General features: G+C 43.9%; 1 protein-coding gene across 2 annotated transcripts in view; it reads right to left on the bottom strand.

The window, feature by feature from the left end:
• NAP1L1 (nucleosome assembly protein 1 like 1) overlaps positions 1–11784 on the bottom strand; it is a 29291-nt gene extending 17507 nt beyond the window's left edge. For both annotated transcript variants that reach the window (XM_064449830.1, XM_064449824.1), the window contains exon 1: positions 11667–11784. In XM_064449830.1, coding sequence (XP_064305900.1) covers positions 11667–11762 — 96 coding nt within the window. In that variant the 5' untranslated portion in view covers positions 11763–11784. The remainder of the gene's footprint in view (positions 1–11666) is intronic.
• Between the last annotated feature and the right edge of the window lie 4295 nt (positions 11785–16079).

The raw sequence follows: 16079 nt of genomic DNA on the forward strand, positions 1-16079 counted from the left end.
GAAGCTGATGTTATCACTCAAGTATCAAAGTGCTAAAATCCTGTTTCTGAATTGCAACATTCAGCTCAGAGTTCGTAACTAAGATTTTTCTACACTGCACAACAGTGTGGCAGAAGTTTCACCAACAGCCTCTGTGTTCTTGAGTTCCTCAGCGGGCCCTTGTTTTCACCATTCTGAACAAGTACCTGTCATCAGCAACCTTCATCCTTTCACTGCTCATTCCTCTATCCAAGATCACTTGTGCCCATGCTGAAGGCATTAATCTCCTTACAGAACCCCATGGAAGTCCAGCATCTGCCCCTCTCTCTCCTCATTGCAAGAGACAGTTACTCACCCCCTGCCTCCTGGCTTTTAAAAAAATCCATGCAAGCACTGTATGTTTTCCCAACTATGTCCTAGTTTACTCATACTTTGAATAATATGCTTCAAAGATTTTTTGGAAATGAAAATAGACCATATCAAACAGCTGTCAACTTCAGAGCCTACCTCCAGTGTGTTCCTATCTACCTCACCCCATTTTTCCTATTCTCCTTGCATCAGTCTTTTTCCTGTCTCATCCTTTAATCTTTCCTCTGCTTTTTACACAACTCAATATCAGAACATTTGCAGTTGGAAGAGTTCTTCTTCAAACTGAGGAGATAGTACTGTTTGTCATGACACTGTCATCTGCCAGCTCTAGACAACAGTTCTTGCATGAGGAGGCTACAAGGCACTGTGCCAACAGAACTACATTGACAGACATTTAGACTAATCTGTGCAACCCACTAGCATGGATATATAGTGGCATCATTTAGTTCATTGCCCTTTACAACCATAAGCTTTTCTGCAAAGTTTCTAACTAGTTTTTTACCAGTTCTTACCAGTTTCTTACCAGTTCTGCAAAGTTTTTTACCAGTTTCCACTGACAAAAAAACTGTAGACACAGACAAGCATTGAGAAAATGCCTTCCTTAAGAGCAAACAACCTCCACTGGTTTTGCACAACACCTAATAACAAGGTCCTAGCCCAGTATCAAGAGCTTCAGGTACAGTATGTACCACAATCAGCAATACTAGAATACATCACTGCAGTATTTATTTTGCAGTATCTCCCCAAAACTACATCTTTGGATACAGTACTCATATGACAGCCTTTCACAACAAAGATAAGCCGTCCTTTCTGGTTTGTTTCACGGGTGAATTTAGGATTGCGAACAGCAGCCACACCTTGTCACGTGAGCAGCAAGAAGCATTCGCTGTTATCACTCCTTGAAGTAATCCTCGGGAGACAAGTGTTCACCAGTTGTTAGTGCAGGATTATAACAAACTTGGCTACAGATGCTCTGTTGCTTCAAGCCTCAGTGTCTGGGTGATTGCTTTGGGCTGAGAGACTACTTATAATCTAGGCCTCCTGACTGCAAGAAAAGGCTTATGAGTACCAAGAAAAGGTAGCCGCCTCCCCTGTTCAAAAGCCAGCAGGCAAATAACCTCTTTATTTGTAAAATATGTAATTTCCCCCGTTACTTAAACAGCTACAGCCAGTAGCAGTGCATTATGTTTACATAGAGCAAAATTAGAGGTGCCCAGAGGCTTCACTTGCAATGTTTTGCTGCTCACCAAAAATATGCAGAGGAAAAGAAAGTTATCTTATCTTTGCAAGGCTTTAAACGCAAAGGAAGTTCATACTACAAAAAGGAAGCAAAAGCACAGAAAAGCAAGCTCTGGTGCAAGCTTTCTAAAGGCTAAAGTTTAAAACCTCTTTCACACAGGTAGCCTAAGCTCAATCACAAGCCCACCTGCCATCACAAGAAATGTGTTCTTTTTCAAAACAGGAATGTTAGGAGACTGTTAATCCAGCACAAGGTTAGCCATCATTTTGTATGCATCCTGCATTATTACTAAAAATTAGCAGAACTCCCTTAAAAACTTAAATCTTGCCAAAAAGGTATAAAAATTTGCTATTTTCGTGTTGTTTAATGGACACTTCACCTCTTTAATCTGTCACAGTTCTTAAGAAATGTAGTTCAACACATGCAGGAACTAATAATGATACTGCCATGTGTTCATCCTCAAGGTACCCATTAGTAAGTTTTAATTTTCTTTTCCAAGTAATTTTGCTCAAGTGAAGACAAACACAAACTGTAAGTATTCAGCCCTTCCCAGTCTTTTTTTTTTCCCAGCCTGAGTTTGCACAGCAGCACCAGCCATGTTACAGCTAGGACACAAACCCTCTGGTGAGAAGCCTTTCCTTTTGAAGGTCAGCCTTAAGTGTCCCAAGTAAGCATGCCAGTATTAGATTACCCTGACATCCGCTCAGCCTCAGGAAGACAGGTCACAGGGAGGTGAATTAGGAGTCAGCTGAAGCAGCAAGACCTTCCTGAGACAGTCCCTCCAGCAAAACAGCAGCTTTTTTTGCACAAGCCCTAAGGCTGGCAGGCCACCAGCAGATCTCAGCTGTTCAGCATTTCTGTGGATACTGTACCCATTCCCTCCCTTTCAGGAAACATGGCTTCCCCTTCTCTACAGGAATTGCTCACACAATTAGCCTGCAACAGCAAGTGGAAGAAATTTCTCAAGTAGTTCAAGGGACACAAATAGGCTTTTTGAAGCTACTGAACCCAAGCTACACCCAAGCCTTGTTTACTCTCATTTTTAACAGAAATCTACCTTTTTGCCCAAACTAATTTCCTCAGTAGTCAGTAATGCAGAGCACTGCAAATAAGTCAGCCTGTCCGTAGAACAGCGTATCAGCCTCTTTCTGTCTCTGGCAAGCCTTGGGCAACTGAAAGCAATACAGTAACAGAAAATATCTAAAACAAATGAGCCCTATGTGGATTAAGAAACTGCAACATAAGATAAACTAAGTGGACTAAGTCATATGTCAGTGAAGAGTGGTCCAGCTAGAATACAGCTAGTCATATAAAAAAATCAGGATTAAGTCCTGTAAACTGCTATTTGCAACGGATGCAGAAAGCAAAGGGGCCAGACAAATGACATCATACCAGCTAAGTTCAACTCTCCCTACAGACTGGAAAACTCAAGAGGATTATATTCACTGAAAGTTACTTCAAATTTATGACCTTGCCTTGCATTCCAAAAGGGCAACTTGTATCATTTTTCTTTACATAATCAGCATCAAAAAGAAGAAACAAAATTTAAAGTAGTAGCGTAGAGATCCATCATGAGATGCTGTTTGACTGTAAATGTTCAAAATAATTGTTTCAGGTAGTTTTCTTAAACCACTAAGAGGTTTGTAACTTTAAAGAGCTGAAATGTTCGTGCAAGTGCAGTTTCACTCACATCAGCATCAGAACTGGATGAAATGTTTAAAAAGCGCACAGTACATGACGCAGAGTTAGACACTTCAAGTTTTTTGGTACTAAGACTTAAAAAACATATCAATCATTTCACGACTATTAGTAGAAGCTATGGCACCAACCACCAGGTAGGAAAATTGTTACATGAGAAAAGATCACACAGTTCAGTAGTAACTAGGAAAGAGCATTTAGCTCCTCTTCAGAAAGAAGCAATTGAGTAACAGATTTTAAAAATGCCATTTCTAAAGGGAATCGAGCAGAAGACCAAGTGCTCCCTTTTTACTTGTGTGATCAAATTCATGAAACATCTATTACCATTAGCATGGAAATTGGTCATGAAACAAGGGGATACTGCACCCATCATTAACATGGCAGATAAGCAACATATTACAAACAGATTCTATCCTTCATATTATGGAAAAACATGCCTTCTTAGGAAAGCTGAAGGTCAACGAAAAAATCTAAATTACACAAGCCAGGTAATCCTATGCTAGAACATCAAGATGTCACATATATTTGATGCAAGACATTATCAGAACTGAACTCTCCAGAGAGGCACTTTTATTAGTGCCTCAAAGTTTTCTGTTAACAAAAGATTTGACTGTTAACGTAGGAGAGCAAAAAAATGACAGAACTAATTTAGATTTTAAAATCTAGAGTAGATAATTATGATTGCCTAAATACAGGCACAGAAAACAAGTGTATGAGATAATAAACAACACAGGACTAATGTAACAGCTATCAAGGTCTGATAAAGAGACTAAGGAGCTAACGGTCAATGGAAGTGAGGAATCCAGGTTCCTTGATACGGTAACAAGAAGGTGCCACTGACCCTTGAAGTAACCTGTTTTGTTCCAATTTATTGTGCAAGCACCAACTCATCCACTACATCCAAAAGACATCCAGTCACCAGCAGAAATGCTAACTGGCATGGCAATATATAGGAATCTTTAGCAGAAGCTTGAGTAATGGCTTCTGGACCAAGCAGAGAAGGATAAGAAATCCAGATGAGTTGCAGTGCTTCACAAAACATACTCAACTTTTAGCTATGTGCAAGTGCAAAACTGACCAAGATGGGACGCACATCAGCACCACAAGGGAGATATGCCCCCTTCATAAAGGGAACACCAAGTTTCTCTCCTGAACAATCTTCCAGTCAGCTAAAATGAATATAACTGGCAAATGCCACTGCAAAAGCTTAACATGCTTCTTCCTTAGCTATGCATTACCCTCTTCTTTCCTCAGCAACGTCTGAAAATCTGTAAAGTTAAAATAAAAGGGCTAGGTATTTCTCTGTACAGGGCTAGACCTGCAGTTGCACGAGCAACAGCAGGGTCAAGAGATGGAGGCCACTACAGGCAAGTACCTTTTATAAGAACTCATGAATAATGAGTTAGGTTAGGCAAATTTGAAGTTACTGTGAAACTGTACACTACAGCATCTTACCTTGTGATAACATGGCAAAATTCAGAATCTGGCTGTAGAGAGTAAAACACTAAATCATGATAATGCTGACCCAAGTAACACAACACAGTTAATTAAAACTGTCTGCTCTCTCCCCTTCAAGTGGTATTTTTTGCTTTTCCTAATAACTCCTGCGGTAAAGGCACCAACTCAGCCATTTGCCAATGCAACTCTTCCACTCGTGCTTGCAGACCTCTGCACAACACATGTTACGGCATGACATCACAGACTTCCCACATTTCAACTTTAAAGAGCTCTGCAACTTGCACGAGAATGCCAGTGACATGATGGGAAAAACTCAAATTCTTCAAAACAAAACAGTGATCGTTTCATATAACTCAGTTACTAGTAACTGCAGGGCTTGCTTTCATTCATGTGGAAACACTTTTTAGAGCCTTCCCCTTAACTAATTTTTAAATCAGAAAATGAAGGTTCATTTAACAAATACTGAAATCCTCTATTTTTGTAGCATTTTGATTGAATTTCAGGTACTGCTTGTTCACTCCTGCAGCCGAAAAGAGTCTCCATTACGATAAGGAAGTGGACTACAGAATTACAATTTAAAATCAAGACTGAATTATATCTGCATATGTGTCTCTACTACTGATCTGAGCTCCCTGATCATGTTCTAAAAACCAGAGTAATTAACACACAATGTGGCCTTTGTTCTGGATGCCAAGATTCTGTAGCAGAAAACCTACTGATTTCTATTTAGAACAATCTTTCATTATTAGAAAAGTAATCCAGAAGTTTAAATTCAAATCTGACAAACCTAAATAAGGGGTTTTTTTAAACAAACTAATCAGTATAGTTTGTTGCAGTTTCTCCTTTCCATCACTGATAATGAGAAAACAGCAGCCATCCTGAAAGGCTGAAATCAAAATTGTCATATGTAAAAAGATATGTAAAACTTCCCAAGAGAGTATTCCTCCATACAGTTCATGTTGGTACAAGCATTCAGTTTGTTAAAAAGCGTCAAAGTAACACAAAAATTGTGTTTTAACAAAGTACTTCAGGTAGCAGGGTGCATTTTAACAGTTTCAAAGATCAACTCGTACTGCCACATCAACCGAAGGAGAGTGTCAGTTGACTACCGAGATTGCCGCACAATCAAACACAAGCATGTTGGCAGTTACACTGCTATCTGCAAGACTCACATGCTGCAGCATTAAAGTTCTAATCCAATTTGACTTAAAAAAACATCTAAACATCCTTATCTGGAAAGGTAAAAAAACCACCACTGAAAAACATGTACAAGTTTCAAAAGTGTTGTTTTTGCTGGAACTTCTGATGAATGCAATATTTGAAATTCATTTACTCCCCAAGAAGCCACTGAACTTCCTAAAATATATTTAGCAACTTTTTCACTAGCTTCAATTCAATATTTTTCTCATGGAAACAAAGCCCATTACTGAACTGCAAACCTTAAAAACATCCAGTTTTTGACTAACAAGCTAGCATTTGCTAAAAAAAGAACGCAACAACAATCTAACTTTGACATGTTTTTGAAGGCTGTTAGGGGTAAGATGTTAACAACTGCTAGTGAGACCCAACAGAAGTATATACATGGTTATGGTTTCAGTAAGTCACTTTCAAATGAATACGGGTGCAGAGTTTAAAAAGCATTTGTAAACACATAAATCTGTGGAGAAGAACTTGCACCAAGGAACTAAGCCTTATTTACAAAGTGATCTTCCTGAACATTTTCTTGTGAATTTCACTCAATCACACTTTTGGCACCAGTAAACATGCCTGATACCTCTATAACAACAAAGAGGGTGATAAAAGAATCAAGATGTCATGTCATGAAGATCCCACCAGTTCAAAAACAGTGAGCATGTTTCCGATGATGCTGCCTTGCACACACAAGGAACAGAACGAAGAACTTACACCAGCTCCTACTTAACTATCCAAAGTCAAGATGGGTGAAGTTTCCAAAACTGGAGTATCACAGAATTAAGAACTGCTTGAAAGGGTGATCCAAATAAGGCAAAATAAATAGCACTAAAATCTAAAGTAACATATACTAAAAGCAGCAATTCAAGCTAATTTAGAATTCAAAACATCAAAAAATTTCTGTGCGAAGAGGTATAATGGCAGGCAGCCCACTGAAGACTTCTACTCAACATGCAGTAGTAGTTAAGGTCTGAAAGGTCTGAAACAAATGCATGATGACTAAAACACACAATGCAAAATAAGATCATTTTACACTTCAGTGATGCATCCTTAACAAAAATACTGCATTCACTGCTGAACATTGTGAAAGAGGAAATAGATCAGTTCAGGACCTACCAACATGAATACCTGAGGAAAGGAGCAGTTTAAGTCTGAGATAAGAGCATTTGAGAGGTGTACAATGAGAACCAACACAAAAATACCAAAGTTAAAAGGAAGTTCAAAAATAACCAATTAAAAATTGGTTTGGATGTAGACAATTAATGGTTTTATTTCACATCCCCTCCTGTGCCCCACACCCCCCTACCATTAACCTTTCAAATGTTTAAGCCAGGTTTCTAACTAGAGCCAGAACTAAAAGGAAACCTTCCCTCAATGGCCAGTCATCCCTCAAGAAATGTGAATGAACTGCCTCTCCTTTTAAACATCCCATATTAAACACCCAGAGAAAGCAATTGACTGAATTAATCTTACTGCAGATGGTCAGAAAAGACAACAAGCATTTATGATTCTAACTTGGGTCCTGGAAGCCTGGGGGCTTGCACCACTCAGGTACCCACTTAGTCCAAACCCTTAACCAGAATTTTCAACACTTAAATTATAATAATTCTAGTATCTCCTAGGTTTTGAGTGAGGGTTGCTTTGTTGTTGGGTTTGGTTATGGTTTGGGGGGTGGTGGTGGTATTTTTCTTTTTTTAAATAAGTGCCAAATAAGCAGCTGAACACCACATGGATACAGGTACATCCAGAAACTGAAGTTATCATGTCTAAAAAGTTGCTTTCACATTTTGATCATAAAAAGTTACTAAGGATAAAGTAGTAGTATTTTGTTCTAAAGTCTACAAAGATCAGGTGATGTGCAAGTCCCTGCTCATCACCACAAGTTAAGATTTAAACTGAGGCATCACCATTGTACATTATTTCTGTGCAGATGTACATTTAAGCACACATTCAGCCCCCAAATGCACCCTCTATTTGCCTATACTAAAATTTAAACAGCTTTCCATTTAGCAAAGATCTCCAGTCTAACCTTTGACAGTAGTTAAGATGCAGATTATGTTCTGGTAATACGTAAATTCATTAAAAAGATTAATGTCTAGGGAGAACATAAATTACTTCACATCTTTATATTTTAAAACTAAATATAAAGTATCAAAAGTAAATTAGCAAAGTCTCCTTTTCTTTCAGGAAAGCAACTGAAGTTTTAGTCCACGACATATGTAGTCTTCCTGAAAACTTAAGGTAAAAGTTACCACTAAATACATGAGGCCATGTCTGTAATTAAGATTATTCCCTTTGCTTTATCTTTGTTGAGTGTAGGAAGTCCTCAAAAACCTCATGCATTGTTTCTAAATCGCTTAATTTTTCAGAGATCATCAAATGAATCCCTAAGCAACTTCTGTGATGCCTTCCAGGCACGTCTGGTTTTGTAGACAAATACATTATGACACCAGACCCACTCTCCAGATTAACAAAGTTAGGTGATGAGGAACTGCACTAACCTCTGAGCTGAGTGAGGATCAGCTAGATTGAATTAACTTTAATTATAATCACTTTTGAGCTCAAAGTAATTTACAAATGAAAACTGACTTATAAGCATTAAATCCATCATCACAACCGTTTCTCAGATTAAACACCAGTTGTACAACACTGTTCTGCTATGTTATTTACTAGATGGCTTCCTAATGAGAAGTTAGATGGAATGCAGTCACCCTGACCAGAAGCTAACTCAGGAGACTCCTCAGCTCTAGTAAAATACAACTGACATTAAGAAGTCTGGTCTCTCTCTGCAAAGTACTATCTCCTGTATAAATGCCTACTAGTACCACACAAATATGAAAGCACTAGCAGTCCATGGGAAAACCCAGAGCTGAAGTTCCACTGCAGGTATTTACAAATGAAAAAAACCCCACAGGCATTTAAAGAACACCTACACCTCCATTTTCTCCAAACCGTCCAATTCCTGAAGTTTCCAAAGAAACAAGAATGGGACCTTTAGTCTGAGATACAGAGTGTTTCTAGCTGTGTCACAAGAAGCTGAAGATGAATTGGTTTACAACCATATTAACAAAAAGGTATAGATACCATAGATATGGTTATTACACCCACTGGTCTACTGGCACCGAAACGGCTTTTGCCAAAGGATTTGATCAAGAATTCAAAACAGAAGATGCTTGTCTTATTTCCCCTGAGATTTTTCACTACTGAAATTCACATCTTCAAGGTGTTTTATTCCCCAAAGGATTATAATCTCTGCCACAATGAGTTAAGTTCTCCATGTTACAATTACTTTAACCTTTAGGAGCTAAGTGAATAAACATATTTATACCAACGTGACTGATGGTACAGTAAGCCAAAGTTTTCTTGAAGATCTTTAGTTCTCTATTAAAGAACACAGTCTCAGCCTGGAAGACTCAGGTCTCACTCAGGGTTGTGAAAACCCTGTTAACAAAGCTCCCTAACACATACCCACAATGCCTTGCTTTCATCTTCACTTGTACACACATGTTCATTGCCAGTTATGCAAGAAGCTAAGAAGAAAACCAGACCACCCGTTTCCAGAGTGCACAGTAAGCAGATGACCATACCAAGTCCCCTGCCTCCTCCCAGAAACAGTTTTTAAGTGATGTAGGGGCTAGGTGAAGCACAAGGATGGCAAGAGCACTACTGCACTGTACGCGCAGCCCGCTACAGCAGGTCCAGTGCTTCTGACAGTTCCTGTAACACTGGGCTGGCTGCAGAGATGCAGCACAGTACTTCTGCGCACTTCCAGCAGTCCCAACACTTGCTTCCTGGTCCTGTGAATGTCAGAGAAGATCCAGGGGCTCTGAAAAACACCAGATGTACCACTTGTGTACAAGACACTCATTCTACAATCCTCTGTCCTCAGAAACCAGAACACGCTATATGCAAGACCTGTCACAAAATATAGAAAAAGTGGAGGGAGATTGCTAATATATACCACTCTGACAGGAGTAAGGGGGCCACACAAACAGAAGTTCAGGTATCAATGGCCTATTCTAAGCACTTATACCAAGGTTTCAGGTACCTGAAGCCCAAGTGGCCTAAGCCACTTAGTCAAAGTGTTGGAGGTGTGGCACATTTTCCAGAGGCATCCAAGTCACTCAAATTTCAGTGTATGTAGATTTCAAATTCTATTTTGCCCTAAGAATTAAGATAACTTCTGTGTTTACAAGAGACTGGAAGCCATTCAGCTTGCTTCAATCCAAGTACAGCACTTTTCTCAATCTCTAAAGAGTGTACCAATGCAAAATGGGCACAACAGGAAGGCTATGAGCATTTTTGTCCGAAACTACCTTCAGCTGTACACAGCCTTAGGCCTTACCTCTTAAGTTTTATTTCATGGTTGCAATGAAAATAATCAGGTACTGTCTCCCATCTCATTAACATTACATCCACGAGCAGATATTAAAATCCCAGTGGAGGGGGTGAGCAAAGTGTTTCTCATACCTTGCACTCCCAGTGCCTGCTTCCCTCACCTTCCTCAAAGGAGTTAAACTTGGAATGCAAGTGTATCACCACAGGGCCTCAAACACAAATGGACATGCACAAAACTGCAACATGCTTGGAGATAAACTGTGGAAGATGCTGCTTTATTATTGTTGTACTACAGTCACTTGAAGAAAGGTTTGTGTTTTCTTCTGCAAGTAAATGGGGAAGGTTTGGTATTAAAACCTCACAAGTACTGGCAGTGTAAGCCCCCTAATATCCAATATGGAGTGGACAGAATACATTTTGTATGCAGATAAATATGTATGAATGCTAAACACAAGCCAACACTTCCAACTGTAGTTGCTAGATCTTTCAGGGAGTTTCTTAGTCTTCCTCGGTGACAGACCTCAGGCACCCCCTGTGTCCGCTACTGCGGACAACGGACACATCTGCCGTCAGGAGGAAAGCAAAGGCCTGGTTCTGGGCGACACCAGCGAGCAGGAACCCGGAGAAGCGACATGTTGAACTCCAGCAAACTGGAAAACGCTCTTTCCTGAGGCAGGAAGCACGGGCCGCCCGTCCCCCCGGCTGAGTCTCTGGGTCCCCCTGCCAGCAGCGAGCAGCACAGCACGCCCCGGCCGCGGCTCCCCGCACGGGAGGGAGGACAAGGCGCGGGAGGCAGCACAAGGCCACGGCGCCGTGCCTCCCCCCCCCCCGCCATGTGCGCATCCGCTGCCCGCCCGCCCCGCCGCCGGCCCTGTCTGCCCAGCACCCAGCCCCCAGCCCCCTCCCGCCGGGGCACACACATACAGACAGACACCCGCACCCCGCCGCTCCTCCCCGCGACGCTTTCCGGCCCCGCCGCCCCCACCCCCAGCCCGCCCCACCAGCCCCGCTCCGTCCCCACGTGTTGCTGGGCGGACCCGCCTCCCCCCAGCGCCGGCCCGAGCAGCGCAGCGCGGCCCGGCCTAGCGCGGCCCGGCCCCTCCGCGGGGCGCTGCGGACAGACGGGCCGGGCCGGGGTGTGCGTATGTGGGAAGCGGGCAGTGCTCCCCGCCGAGGGCCCGGGCGAGCCGCCCCGCCAGGTAGCGGCTGCGGGCACCGCCGGCCCCCCGCGCCCCGGCGCCCCGATAGGCCCGGCCGCCACCCGCGCCCCCCCACCCCCCCGGCGCGGGAGCGGTGGCCCAGCGCCCCCCGCCCGCTCCGCTCACCCCCCACCACCCCGCATCCCCGGGGGAGGCGGCGGGGGGAAGGGGGGGCGCGGGGCCCCGCCCGGTACCTGCGCGGGCCGGGACCGGCGGTGACTCAGGAGCGAGGAGGAGGCGCCGCGCGGCTGGCGGTAAAAAAGACCCGAGCTCCCGCCGCTCGCGCTCATATAGAATTAACGTCACGACGTAACCCCCCCTCCTTCCCCCTCCCCCGCGCGCCCCACGTCTCCTGGCAACGCACGCGCGCTCTCGCTCGCACCGCCCGCCTCGGGCGCGCGCCGGCCGTTGGCCGCGGCCGTTGGCGCCTGCCCGGCGCGCGCCCTTCCCGCCGCCACGCCGGGCGTGTCACCCCCCCCCCAGGACGTGTGTCCCCTCACGTACCCCGGGCCGATTGCCTGTCCCCGCCGCGGGCCCCAGGGGAGAGGCGTCGCCGGTGCCCCACGCCCGGGCGTCACCCTGCCCGCAAACCCACCGGGCGCCCGGCCCGGCCTGGGTTGAGCTGTGGCGGCCGGGGGGGCGACGGCATGGCGCGGGAAGCACTTCCCCCCCGCCGGGAGGGTGGGCCTGCCCCGGAGTCCGGGCGTAACGCTACCCCGACGCCTTCCGTGCTGCTTTACACCCGAAACGGTGGGTTTCGGAAGGCACCAGCGCAAAAACAGCTGCAGTCTGTCAAGTAGGTACAGGCTTGCTCAAACAGGCAAACGCTGTTCACAAAGGCTACAGGTACTGCAAAACTACAGTCGGCACCAGCTTACCTTAAAAGACCAGGCCAAAAACCGTGGTCGTTCAAATGCTGTTTCATCAGTTTCGATCGTTCCTGCCTTGGCCAAGACGGAGAGCCAGAGGCCACAGCAGCTTCAACCCTCCCATTTCAACCTGCGGTACGTGCCTGCCAGAGACCAAAGGAGCCTGGTTTCCTACAAATGTCTCTCATGCCTGACTGCAAGCTCCAAGCGAAGCCTTTTCCTAAAACTGACTCCTTCCTAGGGCTTCTCTCCCATGCACGTGGTCCTGAGTAATGGCATGGGGCGCACTCAGAGAAGATACCTGTGATCTCCACTCAACTTACAGAAATGTAGATGCTTTGTGACTTTTAGCTCCTTTTGGCTGGATTTCAAATGTTTTCAAACGTCATTAGAGGCAGGTGGGATGGACAGACACATGGTGTGGTGGCGTAAGAGCTGTTAACTGAGGATATATCGCATACCAGATTTTTAATATGTATTCTCCACATTTTACTAAATTCTTGCACCTACTTGTCTAAAGAAATCTGCAGTCTAAAAGTAGCTATTTAAATAATGGAAACGACAGCAGAAACCAAAAGAGGAAGAAAAAGTGGTGGATCTGCCTAGTATCTGCAGCGCACTCTATGTTAAGGACAAGCAAAAGATAAAGGATCCCCTTCCTCGCTGTACAGTGCCACACCAGTTTTGGTCCAGTGTATGGCAGTAAAATCTCAGGCCCCAAAAGCTGATGTCTTTGTGGTAAAGAAATCCCATCTGCAAGACAGAAGTTTATGGATAGAACTTAAGGCAGCACATTGAATTTGGGGAGGTAGGCTTTTTTATAATATGCAATTTAAAATAGCTCGAAACTGCAAAAGTAGGAGGAGGGAAAAGAAGGATCCAGGCAAAAGGTTGTACAGGGAGAAACAGGGATGGAGATGTTACGTGATTCTAAAATGAAAATACCTGCAGCCCGCTTGCAACCCTCAGAGTTTAAAATTGTACTAGCTGCTAATTTTTCATTTACCCAAGGTGTCCAGTGCTTGCAAATATGAAGAGAGCAGAGGTGTTCAGAAGGCATTTGATAAAAATGAGCAGTCAATTGGTATTTATTGCAACACCAATTACATGCTATTGCATGCGTTCCCTTTATTCGGTCAGCTAAAGTGGCAGTCATCTGTAAACAAGTGAATCACGAGGCGGCAGCTAGCCTTGCTTGTCTTTCTGAGACCTGCCACCTCATGACATGCAGAACCCTGAGGTGGGACCCAGTGACCCCTGCAGAGGAGCGATGTACAGAAGAAATGAGATGTGAGGAAGCCAGCAGTATGGAGTAGAGAGTAATCTGGTCAACAGCAGAAGCCAAGGCATGGGGACAAATCTAAGCAGGTCTAAGCTGGAAAAGTACCTCTAGACTGGAGGGAAATGCCTTTTCATCCAAAATTCACAGCTGTCTTTCAGGGGTTTTGCATCTGTCAGGTAAGTCAACCCCTTCTCATGAGACAAAATAAAACCCAAGTCCTTATACTAGGGCTCTGTAGCAGTTTTTGAAGAACAGCAGTTACGGAAACATTTTTCAATAAAAAGCAGTTTCTGTGAACAACTAAGTAGGAAGGGACAAGGGAGACGGTGTACGGAACCAGTCCTGCTTCCACATGGCACCTGCCATCACACCTGTATGGAAAGAGGAAAAGACAAGCCTATTTCTTACAGTACCTGAATTGTACGCACATGCAAGCTTTCCAGTTTGAGTTGTTTTGCTGTCAAAATGATTCAACTTATCCAAACATTTGTGCAGTCGTGACAATCAGACTAAAGAAACTTTGAAGTTAGACTTGAGTTGAAATTAAACCTGTACTTGAGTTTTAATGGCCCTTTTTTTTTTTTTTTTGCTTTGAATTTTCATTGTTCTATGTGTTTCCCATGCTTTAGAGCATGCTCTGCAACTTCTAGTTGCAGGCTGGCTGGATAGTTGGAGTACTGCCTTCCATTGCACAGGAAGTCAGACTAACACCATTTTATTAATAATGGGAACCAAATCACCTGAGAACAGATTAGATACTGGCACAGGTATATTTTCCTCATGAACACATGTTATTTTTCAAAATATTAGATCTTGAATCTTTTTTGAAAGCCGTAAAATGTGTGTGTAAGAAACATGCAGGTGTAGTCACTGAATGTGCAGAGACTCAGCGTTTTCTCCAAGCTGGAAGAGCTTTGGTAAGAGGCACCAGGAGAACTGCTCTGTGGCACAGATGCTGGGACAAGCCTCCTGCAGACGGTGACTTGAGGTCCAATTGCTGCTTCAAATCAGAGGAAGAAGAGTTTGAACCGTGTCCCTCGCATGCTAGTTGTATCTTACTCATGGAGCTATTAAATATCAGGGAATCTGACCTCTCCCTTGGGTGCATAGGCCTTATCAGCTGTGCTCGCTTTCAAGTCCTATCCCCCAGAGCACGCAGCACTGACTTGCACACTGGCTACAGGGAGAGGGTCAGGTGGGGGCTTTCTCCAGGCCAAGGCCATGAGGACACTCAGGGCCGGAGCACAGGCTTAGGTTTGTAGATGGAGGGGCCAGAAGAATGTCAAGCACTGAAGCTGTTGCGGAAGGCTAAGTCAGTATTTCTGTAACAGGCTGTTGCAACAAATGAGTTTGGCGCTCACATCCAGGCTCAATCTTCCTAAGCACAGCATGCGTCCTGCATGCTTGAGCTGTATTCAGGCTACAGATAAGCTAAAGTGACAGGGCTTTAGCTTAGGAAAATATGTTGGTCATGGAGCTTGGCGTGCTTACTTTGGATCAAGAACTCCTTTGCGGCAGGTGATTCATTGAACATTTAAGCTGCTTTCCGTCCCTTTTGTACTAATAGAAAAATGCAAAAGGTCCTTAGTACGGGCCTGGATCTGATTACACGAACACCTAGACACCCCTCCAGAGTACTAGGCGTGCTTGGTACCTACCAAAGGCTCAGTTTTACAGGACTCAGGACCTGCTCAGCACTGCAAACCTGCAATTACAAAAAGCCATGACCACACATTCTCTTCTGATCATAGCTGATTTCAGATCAGCTCACCCTTGACTGTTTTCCAAAGTACTGATTGCCCAAGGTTACCTTTTCCTAAAATCTGTTGGCAGTGCTCCTCCTGCGAGCACTGAGTTACAACGAGGGAAGATGAGTGCCCCTTGTCTGCTTCTGCCTATGGTAGCCGGCTGAGTTACAATCACCATGGAAGTTATCATCAGTCACCGAAACTGAGAACACCCTCGCTGAACTATTTACAAAGTAAAAACCCCAAAGTTCCCCAAGTGCCACAAAGAGATGCTTTTTCCTCAGAACAGTTTCAAACCACGATGAAATCCTGTGTGGAAGTACTAGGTTTACCAGTGCACAATGAAAACAGTGAATCCAGAGTATTCCTTCTAAAAGACTGAACTGCTTTCTTGTGGCAAAAAGCAATTCTTTCAACTCTTACTGAATGATTATTCCAAATTATGTGGCTAGCCAATAAATGATACAGTGCAGAGCTGTTGTTAGTTCTTCCGCATATTGTTTACTTTTTGAGGAACTACTTGTTTCTAAAGGAAAGTACATCATCCCAGAAAGCAAGTCATAGTTTATAAACTGTGCCACAGGCAGCATAGAAAGTTCTGCTGAACTATCACATGGCAAATCATGCAAATCCCGTGTAGAGCTGAACGAACACCTCTCACAGATTTCTGTTTTGCACTTGCTCCTGCTTTTGTGAAACAAGAGCAAA

The sequence above is a fragment of the Phalacrocorax carbo genome, chromosome 1 (assembly GCF_963921805.1).
Source record: "Phalacrocorax carbo chromosome 1, bPhaCar2.1, whole genome shotgun sequence".
Lineage (NCBI taxonomy): Eukaryota > Metazoa > Chordata > Aves > Suliformes > Phalacrocoracidae > Phalacrocorax > Phalacrocorax carbo.